This window comes from Neltuma alba, unplaced genomic scaffold (assembly GCF_004799145.2).
Source record: "Neltuma alba isolate B1F8T4 unplaced genomic scaffold, ASM479914v2 tig00012343_pilon, whole genome shotgun sequence".
NCBI lineage: Eukaryota > Viridiplantae > Streptophyta > Magnoliopsida > Fabales > Fabaceae > Neltuma > Neltuma alba.
In genome coordinates, this window is record NW_021636852.1 from 678,145 (window position 1) to 699,271 (window position 21,127).

General features: G+C 35.3%; 2 protein-coding genes across 2 annotated transcripts; both read right to left on the reverse strand.

The window, feature by feature from the left end:
- Positions 1-2,441: 2,441 nt before the first annotated feature.
- Positions 2,442-3,473, reverse strand: LOC114726171 (carboxylesterase 1-like). Its single transcript, XM_028912735.1, has one exon. The coding sequence runs from the start codon at positions 3,471-3,473 to the stop codon at positions 2,442-2,444; it is 1,032 nt and encodes a 343-aa protein (XP_028768568.1).
- Positions 3,474-16,498: 13,025 nt separating this feature from the next.
- Positions 16,499-19,899, reverse strand: LOC114726172 (uncharacterized). Its single transcript, XM_028912736.1, has 5 exons — positions 19,271-19,899; positions 18,831-19,237; positions 18,181-18,594; positions 18,053-18,100; positions 16,499-17,946 (listed from the first exon to the last, which is right to left on the reverse strand). The coding sequence occupies exons 1-5, from the start codon at positions 19,897-19,899 to the stop codon at positions 16,499-16,501; spliced, it is 2,946 nt and encodes a 981-aa protein (XP_028768569.1).
- Between the last annotated feature and the right edge of the window lie 1,228 nt (positions 19,900-21,127).

Below are 21,127 nucleotides of genomic sequence, written 5' to 3' on the forward strand. Positions count from 1 at the left end.
GGCTAGGATCTCTCTAGATTCTTCTCTCTCTACCCTCTCATGTATTTAGGTTTTTCCTATTTATTCCGCTATACCATTCTGATGAGATCAATAAGAATTATTATTCACAAACCCACATATATTAAAGAAAACTTGATATGAAATGTAAGCTAACTTAATTAAAAGAAATATGTTCTAAACCCTATATAATTGGTTAGGACCTTATAGTCCAAACGATATCATAGAGGGTTTTTGTTCTCTTGGTTTTTAACCATCTTGAAAGTGCGAACCGGCGAGTTTATATTTTAACGTAAGATAATATAAAACATGTCATCAACAAATAAAACACAAACGTAAATATTCCATGATTGGATAAGAATCTACTCATTATTATATTCCTTTTCAAATTGGACTTCTAAAATGTTCACCGAAAAATGTGACCTTCAACGTAAAAAAAAAAAAAAAACTTGTTCCTCCGCTGGTCTTTATATAAGACCTATTTAAGTAATTTGATTAGATTAAAAACGTTAGGCAAGTTAGTTAATTATAAGAAATATGAAATCTTTTTCTTAAAATACTATAATCATCTTTCTTAATATCCTCCCTCCACGTCCTACTTGATTATGGTGGAGGAAGTATCAAAAGGGATGATTTAGGAAAAACTGATAAATGTAATAAATATGTCTTATAATTAGGACCAAGATCAATTCAATAATTAAATTTTATATTAAGGAGCAGAGAAGTATTATTTATAGTCATTTTGAAAGTCAAAGATAATAGTCTATAAGAAATTCAAAGATGACGATGTTAAATTTAATCATACCTTTATCTTGACCAACTTTAATTAATTATTAAGAGAAATAATATATAGAGGGAACAGATAAGTAGTTGAAATTTAAATTGAATATTTAAAATTTCAACTACAAAATAAATATGAGGTGCTTATCAATGACGAATAATAATCTCGAATTTAATACAAGATTATCAAACTCATGAATTAAAACAAAGTTGTGATAGTAGTATAAACTTGAATTGTGAGTTTGAATTATAAACTCATAAAAATTTATCTTTATCAATAAATAACTATCGAATGTATATAATTAAATAATTTTAAAAATAATGATAATAATAATTTGACTTCAATATTTTTTTTTTTTTTTTTTTTTGAGGTGAGACTTCAATATATATTTCAAATCTAAACTTTTTGGCCTGTTTTGGTCCTTTAGATATAGGGGTGTTTGGTTTATATAAGAAGCCCTTTTCAAAAATCTTCTAACATTTTAATTTCGTGTATCATAAAATCAATTTTAAAATTATGATTTGATTTCCACCCAAACACACAGTCCCATAAAATCAAATTTAAAATTACGGTTTAGTTTCTACCCAAACACATAGGGCTTGTTTGGCATAATGTTAAAAATCACTTATAAGCATGTTTTACGTATGCCGAGATAAAACCTCTTTTACATACTTACTTCGTATTCTATTGATCACGATTGAAAAGTTATTTATAAACTATTCCAAACAAACCCATAATCTCCTAAATTCAAATTTAAAACTACGATTTTTTTCCATCCAAACACATTGTCTTTTTCTTGACTCTTGGCTATCCAACCAGTACGCAAAAAGTCAGCTTGTTTGACATGTTCAGCGTGGTAAAATATCAAGGAGTAGTTAACGGGGTACTGACGACTTCGACAAGTTTGCCACTATGACAAATTTAAAAGCAAATTAACATTCTTATGCTAACGGTTTAAATCTTAATTCGTGAGAAATTAATTCTTTTCATTAAACCTAACCTGTTGGTAAATATTACCTTTGATCCTTAGTATAAGATCTTATTTGATTTTTATTTTGGTCCAAATATAAGACTCCAATTTCTTTGTCTCTCATATTATTTATTTATTTTTTTTCAAGGTAGTTCTTATAATGATGATACTTCTGGCAAATACACTTGGTTAGTAAGGATATTTTAGGAAAGAAAACACATATTTATTACAAATAATTAACTTAACTAATTTTCTTAATCTACTTAATAAGTTAACTAGCTCTTATATGAAAGACCGGAGGTAGTATGTGAAATTTCATTTATTAAATAGTCAAACAAAATCATACTCCACAAACAAACTCCAAAAGAAAAAATTAAATTTATTCAGTGAAGTCTCATACACAACATGTCCTGATTAACAATTTTTTTCCTTTTTTGCCCACTTGACAAACTAACACAATTTATTAGTGCATGCCATCGTTAACAATATTTTTTGTGTTGTTAGTATGGTCGCAAGAATTGAAGGGGGGAAAACAAAAGTAAAATTTGCCCTCTTTTATTCCTTTTTTTATCCAAGTAAAAGTAAAATTTACTGGATGATATTTTTTTTAGCCAAAAGGTCAATTTTATTAATATCAGAAAAAATAATACACACCAATAGCCGAAGTGAAGTAAAAACTCAAAAAAAATCCTATTAAAATTTCCTGGATGATTGAAAATCTCCGCAGGAGAGGCATATGAAGCCTCTCATGAGTTTAAAGAGTGGGCCAGCTCTGCTTAGATCTACGAGATCCATTCCATGATGGCCTTCCCCAATGTGTTCCACCGTCTTGATTCCTCTGCTTCGCAACATCTTCACCAACTCCATCTGTCGATCAACCATTGGGTCTCCATCGCACGCTGCTAATAATATCTCCCATCCCAATCGTCCAATTTCGTCAAACCGAGTTCTCCAATCATGAGTCACCGTTGGATTGCAATACTCGTGATCTCTGTCCGCACCCTCGGGCAGTGCGAGCTCCCACATTAGATCACTCCCACTGAGCGGCAGAGTCGGGTTGATGGCCAGCCTTACCTCTGACTCAGTCCTCTGGGACCCACTGAAAAATGGATGGTGCAATATCACCCCTTTGATCTTCATAGGTCCAAACTCATCAACGGCTGCTGCTAAACGTAGTCCGACATGATAAGCCATGTTGCCACCCGCACTAGTGCCCATGAGGTAGCATCTAGAGACGTCGGAAAATTCACGTATCCATTTCTCGTCGGTGGCTTTCAACCACCGCAAGGCTTCCACGGCGTCGTCATAGGCAGCCGGAAGCCGGGCTTCCGGAGCAAGGCGGTACTGGACAGAGACTACGACGGCAGGGATTTGGTTTGCCATTTCGGAACAGAAGTCATGGTTTATAGAGGAAGAAGCACTAAGCAAAACAAAGCCACCTCCATGGAAGTACACAATTAGAGGCAAATTGGAGGAGGAGGGGGAAGAAGGAGAAGAAGATATTGCTCTGCGAGGGATGAATATTCGGAGGAAGGTTGCGTGGTTAGGATTAAGAAGAATGTCTTTGGAGAGAACGGGTGACGGAGAGTCAGCGTCTGGTGTGGCTACGGTGGTCGGAAAAGACATGATACGGTTGACGGAACCATCAGGGTTCCTTCTAATGTAAGGAGACTCATAAGGATCAACGGCGCCGGACAAGACTGGTTGTTGAGGTTTCTGAGACATGTTTGGTTGTTCAGAGATCGTCGGAATGGAAGGATTGGAATCAATGTGTTGTGATCAGAGCCGCTTGCCAATTAGAGTAGCTCTATCTAAAGGTATGATTCACGATGCTTCGAAGGAGAGGTCCATGAAAAGGACAGCGAGAAAAATGTGACCAATATAAATATATATTTAATGAAACTTAGAGGAGACAGCACGTCTCTATTGTTAGAAAATAGAACATGACCAAGGACAACTATGCAAATGGAGCAAGTACACACATGTTTGCCTCTATTAATTAATTTCTTCTGTTTCTCTTTGTTTCTGCTCTCTCTCTCTCTCTCTAGCTTTTCATACCCATCTGATCGATGAATTGTGCTGTTTTTCAGCGACTTGCTTTACATACGGATTTGAGTGACTTTTAATTAATTTCTGGGCTTCCCATGGTGTGTTTAACCTCTAATAACTTGTTTGTTTGCCAAAGGACCCCAAGAGACATTCCGAAGCATAGCCTCAAAACAAACAAGCACTTGGACCATCACATACGATCTGTCCCATAACCATGTGCTATATCATTTATAGTCTACAAACAAAATTTTATAATTAGAACGGAAGGCAGTATACAACCAAACGTAACACCAATAAAACCAAGCATGAGCAACTTTTGAAAATGAGCAAATATTCATGAGGTAGTTTTTTCTTGTAAAATCTAAAATGTCATGAAGTTCTTTGGATGCTTTAATTGGTTCCCTTTCTAAGCACTCAAAGTGCCCGCATCTCACTTTAGATGGAAAAATAAGATGGCTAGTTTTGCAAATTAAGCTAGCGTAAGGCGTCAAAACACATCATTTTGGCCTAATTAAAACCTTTATGGAAAATAATTAATACGCGGAGCAGCCCCATTCAACTTTCTTAAGTTCAAACTTAGGTTAAAATATAAATTTAGTTCTTCAACATTCTACCATGTTTTGATTTAGTTCTTTAATTTTGAAAAGTATGTTTTTAATTCTTTAATCTTAAATCTTTTTTTTTTTGTGAATATTGAGATCTTTAATGATGATAAAATATTCTCAAATACTAACATATTAAGTTTAATTTTTGAAAACAACTATGATTGTTATAAAAAAATTATTATTTAAGACTAATAATTTTGGACTTAAAGAACTACAAATATACATTTTAAAGTTATGAGATTAAACTAAAATATTATATAAAATTAAAGAACCAAATGTATACTTTTGTCTCATACTTATGTAGACAGCGTTATATGTGTGTGTGTCAACGCAACTTCCCTTAATGGTCTAATAGTTGAGTTATGGTGGAATTGATATCAAATTAGCCTGGAAATATGGGTGGCCTTCTCAAAGAAAGACCCCTAAGAGAAGACAAAGAATAAATGAAAACGCAAGATTACTTACGAACGACTTCAACTCAATGATTGATTTTTATTTTATTTTTTTAAAAAAGACTCTATAGTAGCTTACTTATAATATATGAACTCTGATTCTCAAATTAAGGTCTTGTTGATTAATTTAAAAAAATTTAAAAATTACTTAGTTATAGCATATATTATATTATATGATCTCTTTAAAATGCTTATATATATCATTAGATTATATTATAAGAGAGCAAATTAGTTTGAAGAAAAATGATAATTATAACAATTTAAAATAATTTATTTAACTTTCTTAATCTCTCCAAATTATTCAATTAGGTCTTACTTATATTAAGACCAGAAGTACTGTGTAAATATATATAGTTTATTTATGTGTATTAATATTAATTAGCTTAAATATTTGACAATACGATTCTTTATTAATTATTACTATGGCCGTCTTCTCCGGAAGGTTGGTTCAGAAGAAAATCTCGACGCCTGACAAATTGATATATTGATTTTGCATGTCACTGAGGCCTGGCCCAAAAGTACAAGGCCCAAATGACGTCATCATTACGTTACATTTGGAAAGCATGGGTAAATCATGAGGCCTGGCCCAAAAATAGAAGCAGACATGGCCTCACATTATTCAATGAATTAGATTAAAAGGCATTTTATCTTAATTAACAATATCTCACCAATACCAACAGGAGTTGGGTCTAACAGAAGGGGCTAGTCTCCCACAACGTGATGAATCAAGGTTCGAATCCTCACTGGGAGAGGTACCCAGATTTAGTGCTCGATAATATCTTGAATAGGATTGCCTCCAATAGGAGGATACTTATGTTTTAGCCAAAAAAAAATCTCACCAATAAGCTGTTGGCTGAGGTGATAAGCGGCTTCACTCCTATAAGTAGGAGAACACAATTTTGAATACCAAAAAGAACACTTATTGAAAAAAATAAAAACTCTTTGCACTCTAAACATTTAATCAAATAAAAAAATGAACAACCTCTCACATAGGATGGGTCTTTTATAAGTAATAATGTCGGGATATGTCTCAGAGGAAGGCGGACAAGAAGCTTTCAATGGAGGCTGCAAATGAAAAGGCCATTTTTGCAGAGAAAGAGTGCGTTCTCATGAGGTGAGAATATCTTTAAGCCAAATTAATGCTAACTCCTGTCCCAATGATAAGAACTAGTTAGATATTCAATTTGATTTTCTTTAATCTATTTTGTTTTCCATATTTATTTATTTTTTCATAAACATTCCTCATGATAATTGCACGAGTTAAAAAGTTTTCATCCTAAAATACATGACTAACAAGAGTATTTTAGGAAAGACACACTACAAAAAAATAGTGTTTTGCAGTGGTTCCAAATATCCGCTTTTAAATTATACATTTGTAGTGGTTATGCAAAAACTACTACTTCTATGCAACAGTTTGACCGCAAGTACAACATTAGTAGGGGTTTTTATGCATTAGTACTGGTTTTTTAGAACCGCAACATTATTATGACGCGCAAGCTTCATACCACATGACAGGAATAGTTGTTGCAAAATTTTGCAGCGGTTCAAGAGAAGAGAAACGCTACTAAAAAATAGTTGACACACGTTTGCAACAATTCTAAGTAAACCGCTGCAAATTTCAAAAAATATTTGTAGCAATGTTGTCAAAACCATTGCAAATGTAATTCATTTACAATGGTTTTCTCAAAACCACTGCAAATGAAAAAAGCATTTGCAGCGGTTTTGCCAAGAACTACTACAATAAAAACTGCTGCAAATGCGGCATTGAGTTAATCAAAATATTTTTTAATAAAATATTATATTTGCAGTAATTTTATTAAAAAATTGCTGCAAATGATTTTTGCAACAATTTTTTGAACTGCTACCCAAACTGCTACTAATATCATGTACTTATTATAAATACTCCCTTTCCTACTTCCCAGTTGTTCTTTTCCCTTCTCATTCTTCTTTCCCATCTTTCCTCTCCTCATTCCTCCCTCTCTGGTGCTCCATTGGTTTACTGGAGATTAAAAAAAAAAAGAAAAAGAAGTTTATTATTTAATTTTATTTCTTGTTTATATTTATTATGATACTTATATATTCTTTTAATTTTTTCATCTCTCTTGTGGATTCTTACCACAAGACAAATATTCATCCTTCTATCTTCTGAAAATTTATTACTCAATTATAGATATATATATTTAAAAATTATTTCTCGCATATTTAATAATTTTTTATGAAAAACATATTTAAATAAATAAATCATAATATGGAATTACATATATAAGTAACAAAATAGATAAATAAAAAATAATAATTTGACAATAATTTTTTTAAAAAAAATGTGCATTTGCAGTTGTTTTCGGAACTGCTGCAAACATTGAAGTAGAACCACTGCAAATATCAAATTTTCAAATTTTTGGTGAATTTTGGCAACAAGAACCATTGCATATTCGAAAAACAACCGTTGCAAATTAAGCACTTCACCATCACCTCTAACTGAAATTTGTAACGGTTTGTGGACATGCGTTTATAGCGGTTTCTGGCAACTGCTATAAAATTTTGCAACGGGTTTGACTACATTTGCAGCAGTTTTTTATAACCACTGCAAAGTGCTTTTGCCACTCCCATTTTACTAGTGGTTTTAAAAATTGCTACAAACGCATTTGTAGGAGTTTTAAAAACCGCTGCAAACACACAAAAATAACCGTTGCAAAACACTATTTTTTTTGTGTGACAGTACCAATATATTATAAATAATTTACTTAACTAATCTTATTAATATTCACAAATTAGTTACCTTGTTCTTATATTAAGTACCAAAGGTAGTATGTCTATGTTGTTCACGTATTTATTGTTGAGGGAGGCTAACTGAAACATCATTCTTTTAACCCCTCAGAGTACGTGTTTGGAAGTGTTACAATTCAAGCGATTTACGAAACAAACCCATAGATTGAAAGTTTACATTAGGGGCCCGTTTGGTACCATGGAATTGATTTTGATGGAAACTGAAATGGAGATGGAGATGGATATGGAAATGGAAATGGAGATGGATATGAGGTTTGAAAACATGTTTGGTATAAGTATGGAAATCTAATTTAAATTTTAATTAAAATATATATTAAAATGTGTAAATACTAAAACACCCTCAAGAATTCAAAAAGAAAAAGCACCTCCTCCGCCACCTGAATCTAACATCGAGGAGTCTTTGCCCAACATCATCAACAATGTGGCGTAAATAATCAATCCACAAGCATCGATTATCACCAGGAAAAAGAAACGCACATGTAGAAGCAAAAATCATGGTTCTTCTAATATGCAAAAATTGATGGAACTTCAACCAAAGAAGTAAAAATCATTTTTCTTCACAGATACAAAAATTGATCGAGCTTCAGAACAAACGATTTCTTTAGAACTGACGACCCATGTTTTCAAAGGTTAATTTTTTAATGGTTTTGTCCATTTTGTCAGATTTGAAACTATAAAATCAGAGCTTAGTTTGAAGATTAGGCGAACAGAGTTTGGGTCAAAAGATAAAGACTTCTAAGAGGTAGTCGTCGCTATCGCCTTCAGGCTGTCGGAACAAAGGTCGATAGTCGCCGGTGATGAGCTTGAAGGTCGTTGGAGCAAAGGTGGGTAGTCGCTGGCGATAAGCTTGAAGGCCTTCGGACTTTTGCTTGCATCTGGTTAAGGAGGGTAAAAACGAAAGTAGGGAGATGGAATTACAAATCTTGGGGTGTGAGGGTGGAGGCCAATTCCACCACTTTTGGTGGAAATGGAATTGGAAAATTTTCCAATTCCATCATACCAAACAAACATCTTGATGGAAATCAATTCCATTTCCATTTCCATACCTCCCAATTCCATCATACCAAACGTGGCATAGGTTCTCGGGTTACTGTTCATCAATTAACTTTCAGATTTTTAGTCCATTTTTAAAAAATCATAACTAATTCTATAAAAATTATATTGAGGTGATCCAAAATTCTACTCAAAGCTCTTTCACTTCTCTACAGGAAAAAAAATATAAAATTAGACTTATCCTTACCCAGTTAGCACAATTTATTCATTAAACTTTATTATTGATTTGATCAAAACTGTACTTTTCAGCTTCTCTGCCCTAATTTTGATCCAGCATAACTCTTATCACACACATCCCTTTTAAGCGATCTATCACTTGTTTTAAAGCTCAAGATGTGTACTTTAACCATACCAACTTTTGTGGGCAGAATCATTCATTTACCTCACTTATACTTTACCACTATTTGTTGCTCAATTAAGAATAGTTTATCCCCTTAACTTACATTAATAGCTCATGATTAAATCTTACCATGCATAATACCATTCCATTCATGCATTAACCATTCCTATACCTTGTTATAGCCAATTACACAAGTCATTATCATTATTTAACACCACATACCATCAGTGACACATTTACAACATATATGGGTATACAAAGTATACAACATAATATAATATATTTCTTAAATTCTCTCCTCTCTTTCTTGCTCCACTTCTTGAATTCTTCCAATCTCTTGCACCTATTATGGTTGGTTAAGAGAGGGTGAGATTCAAGAAAATCTCAGTAGCAAACAATAACCACCCAAACATACATGGCACGCTTGGCATTCATAACAAGTTTGCAACTTAACATTTCTATATCATAGTGACATGTTTGGAAATCATCATGCATTAACCATAAAACGCATAGGCCTATGACATATTTCAAACATATTCACAATCACAATGCATGAGTTTATAAAACCATATAAACACAGAACATGTTATAAATGCAAGCAAATACCAAGCACATAAAAGTAGGATAAAGTTGCTACCTTGTGTCTTTAAACTTTCTCTTGCTCCCTTTGCTACCAACCATTAAGGTTGCTTGTTCAACCTTTTCCAATCATCTCCCTCAATGTCTCATGACCCTAAATACATCAACACATCATCTCCATTCATTCATTAGAGCCACGATAATCAACAACATCAACACTTTGTTTTCTTGAACTATATTAACTTCTAATTTTTGAGCTTGATTTTCAACTTTTCTAAAATTAATTCCACAAGCTATTCCCACACAATTTTGCATATAGAATCTATTTTCAAGCTCAAAATAATCAAAATCAAACTCTTTCCCCATGAGCCAGCCTTGACCAAATAGTATGCTTTTAAGGTCCAAAATTTCTATTTTCAATTTTAATGCTTCCAAACTTGTTTTCTCACCTTTACCCGACACAATTTTTCATTTTAAACACATTGGAAGCATTAAAATCATCAAAATCACATCCTAGGCACAAGAACCAGGTCTGGCGGAAACATTTTCTCAAGTTACACAATCATGAAATTAAGTCAATTTCAGCATAAAACCACTTGATTCATATTCATTTCAAGGCTTTGAACATTATTCTAACATCAATTTCATCTTCCCCTACTCTTAAGAATTTCGTGCAGCACCTCCCCTAAGGGTTTCAAGCTCCTAAAAATCATTAAAATCCATAACCAAACTTAACAACAACAAAGGTAGTGAAAACTACATCAAAAACCACGAACATATCTTATTTTAGAGCTTGATCTTGTATTGGACCACTTGGCCTTTCTTTCTCCCTCTTCTTTCTCTCTTTGGAAACCATTTCATCAGAGCTTCCCCAAGGTTTCCTCTAGGTTGGACGAAAATGAGGAAGCGGAGTGGGTATTTATAGAAAACAAGATTGAATTTGAGCCGTTGATCTTAAAAATATGTGGCTTGATCTGGACCGTCTATTTTCTCTTTTAATCTTATGGTGACAAGTGTCCTATGACATCATGCTTACATTATCAAGCCACATGCCTTTAATCCAACCGTAGATGTGTCTTACATCCGATCGTACACATCTCTTGCATCCAACCGTACACGTAATACCTTTTTTCCCATATAACCATACACTTGTCTCTTCCATATTCCTTTGTCATTTTAGCATTAAAATAGGAAGAAAATTAATATAAAATTCGTGCAAAATACAACCCTTAGGCGTTCCTTCACCTATCTTGCCATTCTGCACCATATAGAGTACTTTTTTGGGTTCTGACTTTTTTGGGACTATTGGGACATGTTATGGCACCATTTTCTCACTTCCAATAAATCCACATAGCATTATATAATATGCCCAAAGAGAGAGTGATGCTCTTCCTTTATTCTTCCATTAAAATAATTAAAAATTAATAATATTTATTTCGGAGTGATCTTGACCGAATTCTTTCTACCAATCTACAACTCCGAGAATCTATCTCCGAGTACCAATACTATTTATTCATCATGGGAAATTCCTCTCATTTTTCTTAAGTCAAAAGTCAACCTCTAGACATTTGACTATGACTTTCCCCGGATAGTATGTAAATAGGTTTTAAATTCCATTAATGCCAACATCTTCGCTTTTTGGGGACGGAATTATTTTTAAAACCTGTGATAATTCCTCAAGTATTTTCTCCCATTTTCTTCCAATTATATGAGGCCTCCCTATACTTTAAATAATTCATTTTTAGTAATATTCAAAATCAGTCAAAACCCTGAGAATTCCACAAATTCCTTCTAGGGGCACTTTCGTCATTTTAGCCTCATACAGGCCTCTAAACCTTATTCCTATTTTTTTGAAATTTTTATAAAGTGTTCAAGCCTTAACCCACAATTTGTCATTTTTTGGGATTTTTAGGCATAATTTCTATTTTTGCCCTTACAGCCCAAAACTTTGTAAAATTATGATTTTATCTTTGGTTTGGCTTAACCTCAAAATTCACCTTATTGAGGCCTCCAACATAATTATTGGCCTACATTCATTTCTCTTTCTCATTTTTGGGCCTTGGGATTTCAGTAGAGTCTAACTTTCTCTTTTCTTAGTCCCAGAAAACTTTCCCTTTGCTATTTAGTCTCTAGGAATCTCTCTGTCCTTTCAAGGAACCTCTAGGACCTCTGTCAAAAAAGGTCTAGTAGTCTACCCATTTCAGGCTAATTGTGGTATTTTTAGGTCCAAAATTTAGGATGTGACACTAACTCTATATTATTTTTAATTTTTAATATGGAAGAACTGCCTATGCATGATTCATGTATGCAAATAAAAAATAAAAAACAATAATAATAATAATAATAATAATAATAATAAAAAAGAAGTAACGTTTGGGTAACGTAAAGTTGATGTTGTAGAAGCAAGAGGAAGATTAAAGATTCCATTCGAATCGTTTCTTTTTTAATTGAGAAAAAAGTTTCCATAATTTCTATCTCAAGTTTATTAAGATCAAGACATGCTTTTGAGCTTAAGAAATATTTATAAAAGAACTTACACATCACCAATAACAAAGTTTTTGTATTAGTAATGGGTTAATTTTATATGAATTATGACTCAAATATGCACTAATTAGAACAGTTTTTGTTGGCATGCTTAATTTGAGGGAGATTATTCTATGTTGCTGGCAAGAATTAATACTCTTTGTCCAAACCCCAAAACCGAAAAGTTATGCGGGTAGCAAATCTTATCTACTTTTGCTTTTATTTCACTGAAATGTTTAAATAAAAACAACTATTATATAGCTAGTATCGTAATTGAGTCCTATTTAAAAATCTTCAAGTCTAAACAACAAAGGCAAATCTCTCAATGTTTGAAGTTCAAATATGGCTAACTAACAAGTGGTTGGTTGAGATGGTAGTGGTTTCACTCCATAAAAAAGAGAACACAAATTTAAATACTAAAAAACATACTTGTTAGAAGGGGTGCAAATCCTTCAGTACACTCGAGTCTCGACTTAATTAGTTGGTCCCTTCAGTACGCTCAAATCTCAACTTGATCAGTTGGTTGTGCGGATAAAAAAACCGGGATAGAAAAGCTCAACGTCTAAATATATATTGTGATGGATACCAATAGTTTAAGCAAAAAAGAAAGTTCAAACATACATAAAGTCCTTGTTACTTTTGGAATCCTAACTTTTCAATTATAATTTATGAAATATGAGGTAAGCATGTAAGAAGAGTTTTGTTTCGATTTATATGAAACATGCTTATAAATAGTTATGAATGTGATTTCAAAAAGGCCATCAAATGACTTATAAGCAAATTTTCAATTGTGATTTATGGAATACAAAGTAACTATATTAGATAAGTTTTGTCTCGACTTATATGAAATATACTTATAAGTGCTTTTGAATGTGATTCCAAATTAACACGCCAGAAATGTTTTAAAAATTAAGGTTATATGGATTGGTGGTTGACACTTCCGTGCAATTTTTTTGTGTGTGGCTAAAATCGTTTTGTCAATTCCTCACTACTATCTTATTAATGGCGAAAAATAGAATCGTTATCTTCCTTGTAATTATTATAATTATTACGAACATGCTAACGCTTTCTATAAGACAGAAATGGAGTTTAAAGTAACAACAAATGAGACTTATCAACTAAATTAAAATTACATCGAAGGGGAGATATGTAGTGAGGGTAGATTTTACCCCAAAAAAAAAAACAAAAGAAAGTTGAAAAAGGGGTGTTACTTAGGGCATGGCAAGTGATGATTGTAGGGCTCGGAAGATTCCAAGGAAGGCGCAAAAAAAAAAAAAAAAAGAAGCAAATCTATTGAATAAATAGATAGTGGAAATACCCATCACCATATATATGTAAGGCTTGAGCATGGTCGAGGTTTCTTTTGGGCATTTGATACCATAATGGAGACACAGATTACCCCACAAAAGCTTTGCTCTCTACTGCTTCATCACAATCCTGCTGATTCCTACGCATTCTCATTTTCTCAAAGCTTTTTTCATGGAAAACGCTATATATATTTCTTGGACCACGTTAGCTGTATGGCAAACCATTTGAGGCATTCATCAGAAAGCAAAGTTATGGCATCGGATGGCTTTAATAAATATATATGTGTAGTTGCTAGCAGTCTCGAAAGCTACTGAAGAGAATGTGAGGAGGAAAATAATGGGATATACATATATACACACACACACACACGCACTAAGGGATGAGAGTATATAGTTTGACATATCAGAAGATATTCGAAGAAAAGTGAAAGTGGGATCCAGTTGATGAAAAAGCATACAAGAAAAGGGAAAGCAATCGATATTGGTGAGCTAGCTCTCTCCCTCTCTCTATGTGATTAAAAAAAGAGATAGAGATTGTGATCTATATAATGACCAAGAAGATCTTTCAATCATACATGCATCCCCACAGTGGGTTGTTTTTTTCCTTAGTCTCTAGAAAGTGAAAAGTAGAAAGTGAGGAGCTTATCACACTACTTTTACATATAGCATTTTCTTCTTTTCTTCTTTTTTTTTTCCTTTCCGTTGTCACTTATTTGTCAAACACAGGTAGATATCAGACCATTAATATTTCTTGTTGTGTCTTTATTAATGAATAAGAATCATTGCTTATATTCCAAAGCTCATATGTACATAGTACTACATAATTTGTTCGAAATGTCCATCAATATTATTTAGAAGGGAAATTAATTCTTTAATCTTTATAGTTTTATTTTTTTATTAATCATATTTTCGTTGTTTTTTCTTTTTGTTATATCCTTACAATTTTCTCAAACATATGCATTATTCTCTATACTCATGTAATCTGTTAATTATGACTTGTATGGATGTTGGCACCATGACATATAGTTATCATAGAATACAAAATAAAATATGGGTTTCTAAAAAATAAAAAATTACTACATCAGGTTCTAAATATAAGAGCTAAACAAAAAATTTACTTTGATCCTAAATATAAAATGTCAATCATTTTGCCTTCTAAATTTATAATTTGTTTACTCAAAATATCCTTATTGATCACATATATTAAGGGCCTCTCAATTAATAGATAGTTTATAAGCACATGATTAAATAGAGTAGTTTGAAAAAATCAAGAAATTAATGTTTATTATAAATAACTAATTTATTTATTTGTTTAATCTTAGCATCTTCTACATTAAGAATCAAAGGTAATATTATGCTCATAAACGTCTTCTTGCATCTATATACAATTTATAATATGGCAGATATGAAGTAAAACCATGTCATCAATTATGAACTCTGTTTCTCTTACAAACTACCAAGTTATAAATATAAGGACCAATAGCTATAACTGGAAAAATGAAAAGTACTCAAATAAAAAAAAATAAAAACTTAATCAAAAATTAGATGAAACTATAAATTCCTGCGTATCTTAATTTTTCCAATTTAGAATTTAATTCTTTGACTTCCCATGGAACTAAATTAAGAAGAATTGCAGATGCTTTTAGGACAGCCTATATACCAAGAGGATCTTCAGCCTTTTGGATTATTCCCCATTAATAAAGCCGTGAAGTTGTTAACATACTCTCAATAGAAAATCTATATATGCCTAATGTGGCATACCACACTACTCTACTGGGAGTACAAATTTGAAGTTTGACCATTAGTCAATAACCCTTAGAAACAAAATACTTATAATTCATACAGTATTTAATCATGCATACAAAAGTTAGGGCATGACAATATGAAGAACTGATAATTCTAATGTAAGTCTCCTTTCGAGGATGTTATTCATCTAAAGATATAGCCACAATTTATCAATAATATGTGTGTATACCCACAAGTCCCAGGTGGCTTTTTAAATAAATTTGTATATACAATATTAACTAACTATATTTTTTTTTTGCCAGACTAAAGTCAATCAACATGTTCTCAGTTAATTACTCCTTATCTTATAGTTAAAATCAAAAATAAAATGTTATAGTGTTAAGCACGGGTAACGTATTGAAGATCTGCATTTCAAGTATTGCGGTATTTAACTAATATATAGTGTACGCCATTGCACTTGATACCATATTTATCTTACTTTTATAAATGTAATGATTGTACAATAGCATGCCAAATGCTTGCTAAATTTTAATCTTGTAATTAACAACCAATCATAAAGTATGAGTTCTTACGATCATTTCAGTAAGACTGCTCACCTTCTCAACATTTTCTGTTTTCTAATTCGTAAGCCAAACAACTCTTTTAATTCTGTGCACGATGAGATAACTTATTTGTATAGTCATTAATAATTCAGATTAATCGTATTAAACAAGTAACAACGCACTCATACCTGATGATGCAGGCTTCATTACTAAAAACTTTCTTCTAGCCAAAAAAAAAAATTTCTCTTCCTTTCCTCTCCCTTTTTTTTCTTTTTGCCTTTTGTTCGAATACTAACGCTATAGAGAGAGAGAGAGAGAGAGAGAGCGAGAAAAAGGAGCAAAGAATACAGGCGGGGGAGCAAAGAAGAGGGCGCGAGGGTGTGTGGAGGCATAAAGAAGATATTTAATTGAAGATTCACCTAACTTAATTAATTGAAAGAACAGAATCAATCATGTAACAAAACAATGCCACAACATCATCTTCACTTTCAAGACGTACCAATGCAAAACTGAAAAAACTGTTCCTTGATTTGATTGGAAGAGAAAACCTGTGTCACACCAGACAATCCACAGTAGCCGCCATTTCTTCCTCCAACGACAATCTCCTTTTTGATCCCCTCACTTTTTAAAATCATCCGAATCCAAAATCACCAAATGCAAAGAATATTAATCTCCCCACTTCCACTTTGATTCCGAATCTCCCACCCCAATATGCCATTTACGCGACATCCGTTAAACAATGAAGTATTTAATACTATCGTTTTCAATCACATCAACCCTCCACCGGCGGCACCTGACAGCGACGACTGCAACTGCAACAGGTGGTGGTAGCAGTCCGCCGCCGTCGGTCTCTGCTCGGCGTTTTGTTCCATGCACCGATTCTGAAGTTCTCTCAGCATCTTAGGCACGCCGGACAGCCCGCTTGTCTTTATCAGATACCCCACTCCCCACACGTCCACCTTCACTGTGTGCAACCCCCTCCCCATCTCCGGCGCATGTCTCCCACGCGCCGCCTCCCCACCCGCCACCATGTAAGGATACAGCTGCGGTGCTCCCACCGCCTCGTCGAACCCACACACGAACCACTCGTTCTCTCTATCACACCTCCTCATCACCTTGTCCCAACCCAAGTCTCTATGCATAAACGACAAGTCGTGTAACGCGACCAAAGCCTTTGTCACGTACTTGAGAGCCTCCACTAGCTGTTCGCAATTCTCAGGCTTCATCTTGCACCCTCTTGGTTTAAACACCAAGCTCAGATCTTTCTCGCACGACCTGAATATGAACTCAGCATGTGGGATTCGATGGTCCAAGATCTCGTAAATTTCTTTCACCGCAACCCATTTTCTCTTACTCTGAAATATTCTCGTGCATGTAATTGGAGTCATCTCTATTAAATTCCCATTTCCCAGATCAACCCTTTCAAAATCACTGTAAGCGAACAACTTATAGTTCCCACAACTGTTCATATGGAAGCATCTTTCAGCTAACAAAGGAAGTAACAAACCAATTCTGTAGCAAGGCACTAAGGCTTTGATTCTCTCTGTGGGTGATGATAGGTCAAGAGTGTACAAATCGGTACGGGTGATTCGGTCTTGTGATCTACTCAGTGCACAGAATGTTACCACGTGACCAACAGCGTAATATCCGAGGATGTAAGGGAGATCAAGATATGTCCACAAGAGTTTCTCAGCTATCGTTGATGATGGATCGAGTTGACCTTCTTTAACTTGGTCAGTTTCTTCCCCTCTCCACAAGCAATAATTTCTGACGAAACCAGTCACATTAGGCCATTGATCTTGCAATAATAACTCAGAGGAATTACCTAAAGAAGTGGGTTTTCTGGTGACAAGCATTTCTAGGGGACAGAACTTGGAGACGACCCTATTAATGCAATCGTCCCAGAGGGAAATGAGAGATTCCCGGGTGGATGAAGTGGCGTGAGTGAGACTAGGGTTGGGACGAATGATTGGACTTACGATGTCGTACACGATGGCCCTACAATCCAACGGTTCAGATGAAGCTGTGAAGAATAGTTCCTTCCCGAGAGGCAAGTCCTTGTACACATCTTTCCTCAAAGGAAAGCGAAGTTCTTCCATTGGAGGCTCCTGGACATGCCACGACAGCTCATACAACGTTGGGAGTGATTGTGGTGAGACACGTAAGCATCCCATGTAGTACTCAGTTGGGTCCTGAAATTCCCATGGAGGCGTTGCTGCACCACAAAACTACAGACATTAATGCTCCGAGATGTTTTTCTTTTAATTTATTTTTCGGAAAAAAAAAGAAGAGAGAGACTTGGTTAATACTAGGTAGCTTACATCTTATCAAGGGTTCGGAGTAAGGGGGCTGAACTCTCTCAGGAAAACCTGTTAAAAGAGAACAAGTTAAGGCTGGATTCCTAGAACATGTGAAAGAGGAAAAACCCGTTTTGTTTGGGAGAATGTACCAGAAGCAGAAGCAGAGGCTGAGGGAGAATACTTTCTTCTGCCAAAGACTTTGACTTGTTGTCCGGAAACGAATCTATCCACAGAGAAACCTTTTAAGGGACCATCTTCGAAACACTCCATGGTGCAAAGCACCATTGAATCGTCGAAGAAAGATAGCTCATCTGCCTTCAGAAAGCTTGAATTTTGGAGCCTCACTCGACCTCTATGAAGTTCACCTTCTTCCGCCCACAAGCTCACTGACTCCTCCCATGTCATTCTTATCTTCCCGATTCGTCGGAGCTCCTTTGAAGAAGAAGAAGAAGCCAATGAAGGGCCTGCAATTTCCAATGGAGGCTCCAACCCTAATATCATCCCTCTGGGCCCATGAAATAATGCTTCGCCGCCACTTGTCATCCCCAGCTGCTTCGTTCTAGCTGTTACAATCACCAGTAGGATAGTTTGTTAATTAAAAATCCTGCGACTATTTTCGTTTCAGCATTCCCAAACAGTAATTACAAAGTAATATGCTTTCCACCCTAGATATGTATATGTTCGACTGAATTAGAAGCATGAAATTAATCAAGTGCCCAATTACATTAGACAAGTGCAGTAGGAATAATACTTCAAAAGATATTAATTTCTACTTCTTTTCATGCTTTTTATGGCGAACCTGAGAGTGGGAGTTCATCTTCTTTAAACGGCGGAGGTGTCGGCAGAGCTCTATGTCTAGAATCATCCCCGGCAACAATGGAGGAAGAAGCAGCGGCACCTCTGGCGTGAGAAGTTCTCATTCTGGAACCCATGAATTGAGAGAGCTCTTCAAAAACCTCTTCATCGAAAGAAGCAGGAAGCCTATGGACCTTCCTCTCATAAGGAGAGAGTCTAAAATAGCTTTTCCCAACATGTTGTCTCTCACCACCTCTCTCCCATTCATACACTTTCCTAAATTCTCCAAGCATGTTATCCCATTTAGTCCCCGCCGTTTTGGCATCTCTATTCACCCCATGCCTCTGCAGAAACTCTGCCACTTCCCTATCTTTATCAGCCCTAGTTTTGCCTCTTGTAGCCTGAACACCACTTTCCACATGCTCTGTTCTGCTGGAAGATGACCCTCCCAACTCGGACCCACCACCTTGGTACTGGACCCTCCAAGCTCTCGCCAGCCACAACATCTCGTGCGGTTTCCAAACCGGGCTCACGTACTTCCCTTTCCTGAATTGATGGTGAATTTGCTGCTCCCCCTCCGACTTGCTCCCCTCCGGTCCGGTGGCCGGAGAAAGAGAAGACGGCACAGGAGGAGATTGGGTGGGATCGGACGAGGCAGTGTCTGATGAGGAAGCAGCAGACGTACGTGGTTGGGTTTGAGGTTGAAGCTGAGAGGGGGAAGGACTTGATTCTGCAGGAGGGAGTAGAGGGATTTGCTGAGAGGAAGGAGAAGGGAGAAGCTTCCATTGGCCACTGGTGTATCTGGTTCTTTTGGGATTAGTGGAAGAGTCGAAGGGGGAAGAAACAGTTGCACCAGGGGAGACATAGAGAGGAGTGGAGATTATAGGAGAAGCAACAACGACCGGTGTCGCAGGCTGGGGCTGATGATGATGATGATGAAGATGATGATGAATTGGCCTGGCCGGCTGATCCGAAGATTCCTCCACGAGAGGAGAAGATGAAATCTGCTGTTGCGGGAGTTGTGTCTGAGACTGTTGCGCCTTCGTCTTGGCGGCGTCTCCTTGGTCACTCATCTCACACAAAATGGGCCCGATCGAGAATTAAAAAAGAGAAATAAAGAGAGAGTATAGTGATGAGGGCGGGAGAGAAAGGAGATTTGTGTTAGGCATGAACAGGAAGCATCGGCATGGAACTAGCTAGTTTGGCTGAGGAAGTGGCCAATTATCAAAAGCAGCTCAAAGGGAAAGTGAGGAGAGAGAGAGTGGGAAGTGGTGGAGGCGAGGGAGACGGCTCAGCAAGTTTAAGGAGTTAATTAATGGAGGCAGAGTTGTACTATTGAAGGGTGACAGTCATCCAGTGTTAAATATACGAGTTATAAGGTTTATATTTATTTTAATTTTCAGGTCAAAAAATTATTTATTTTAATTTTAAGGCCGAAAAAATATTTATTAGACATGTTAAGAAAATTTTATCAAAAACTGATTCCAATAGATATAATTAGATAATTAACTTGATGAGTGTTTTTAATCTATATCAGTTATATAACTTTTATAATAAAATATTAATACAATATGAGGAGGAGTAAGAAAGGGAGGGGGAGAGAGATATGGAGGGGGGGAATGATTAGGGAGGGTGATGAGGCATGATGATGATTGTACTGAGCTCTGAGAAACGCGGCTGTAAGAATTTGTAACATATCTCTCTATCATTCAATGTTGTGTGTCCATATGCTTTTCCGATGTTTGCAAAGTTAGAGAGAGAGAGAGAGAGAGAGCTTCCCTTGTTGCAGCAGCAGCAGCGTATAGTGAGGGAGGGAGTGAGTGGAGACTGAAAACTCTGCAACTCAGAGAGAGAGAGAGAGAGTGAGGGATTCGCATTAACAAGAGCCACTGAGAATTTCTTTAAAAAAAACAAAAGCGAAATTGGATTGTGTGAGAGAAGGAGGGAGCCGGCTACGACGCGTCAATGAAAGGAGCACCTACTCGCTTGTCACCATTTTGGCTCACTATTCATTCCCTTCTTTCTCATCTCTCTCACTCCATCTACTTGTAACTTTCTTATTCGGCCTCTCACTTTAATTTCAGCAAAATTTAGGAATAATTCATCATTCAAAATTTAATTAATAAATAAGATTTAAGATGATTGATTGTATAAGAGAATATTAGTTACACACAAAGAAAAATAAGTTACACAATGAAAAAACAGTTTGCATGGAACATTATTTGAATATAAAGAATTAGTTTGTACACAAAAAAGATGATTTGTACATAAAAAAATTTCATTTACATAAAAAGAAAATTA

Bases quoted from the DNA above. Each gene is read 5' to 3' on its own strand.
- LOC114726171 (XM_028912735.1), bottom strand. From the start codon at position 3,473: ATGTCTCAGAAACCTCAACAACCAGTCTTGTCCGGCGCCGTTGATCCT.
- LOC114726172 (XM_028912736.1), bottom strand. From the start codon at position 19,899: ATGAGTGACCAAGGAGACGCCGCCAAGACGAAGGCGCAACAGTCTCAG. The intron at 19,238-19,270 runs GTCATCTTCCAG...GCATGTGGAAAG, and splicing joins GGTGGGTCCGAGTTGGGAGG to TGGTGTTCAGGCTACAAGAG. The intron at 18,595-18,830 runs GTTCGCCATAAA...TGATTGTAACAG, and splicing joins AGATGAACTCCCACTCTCAG to CTAGAACGAAGCAGCTGGGG.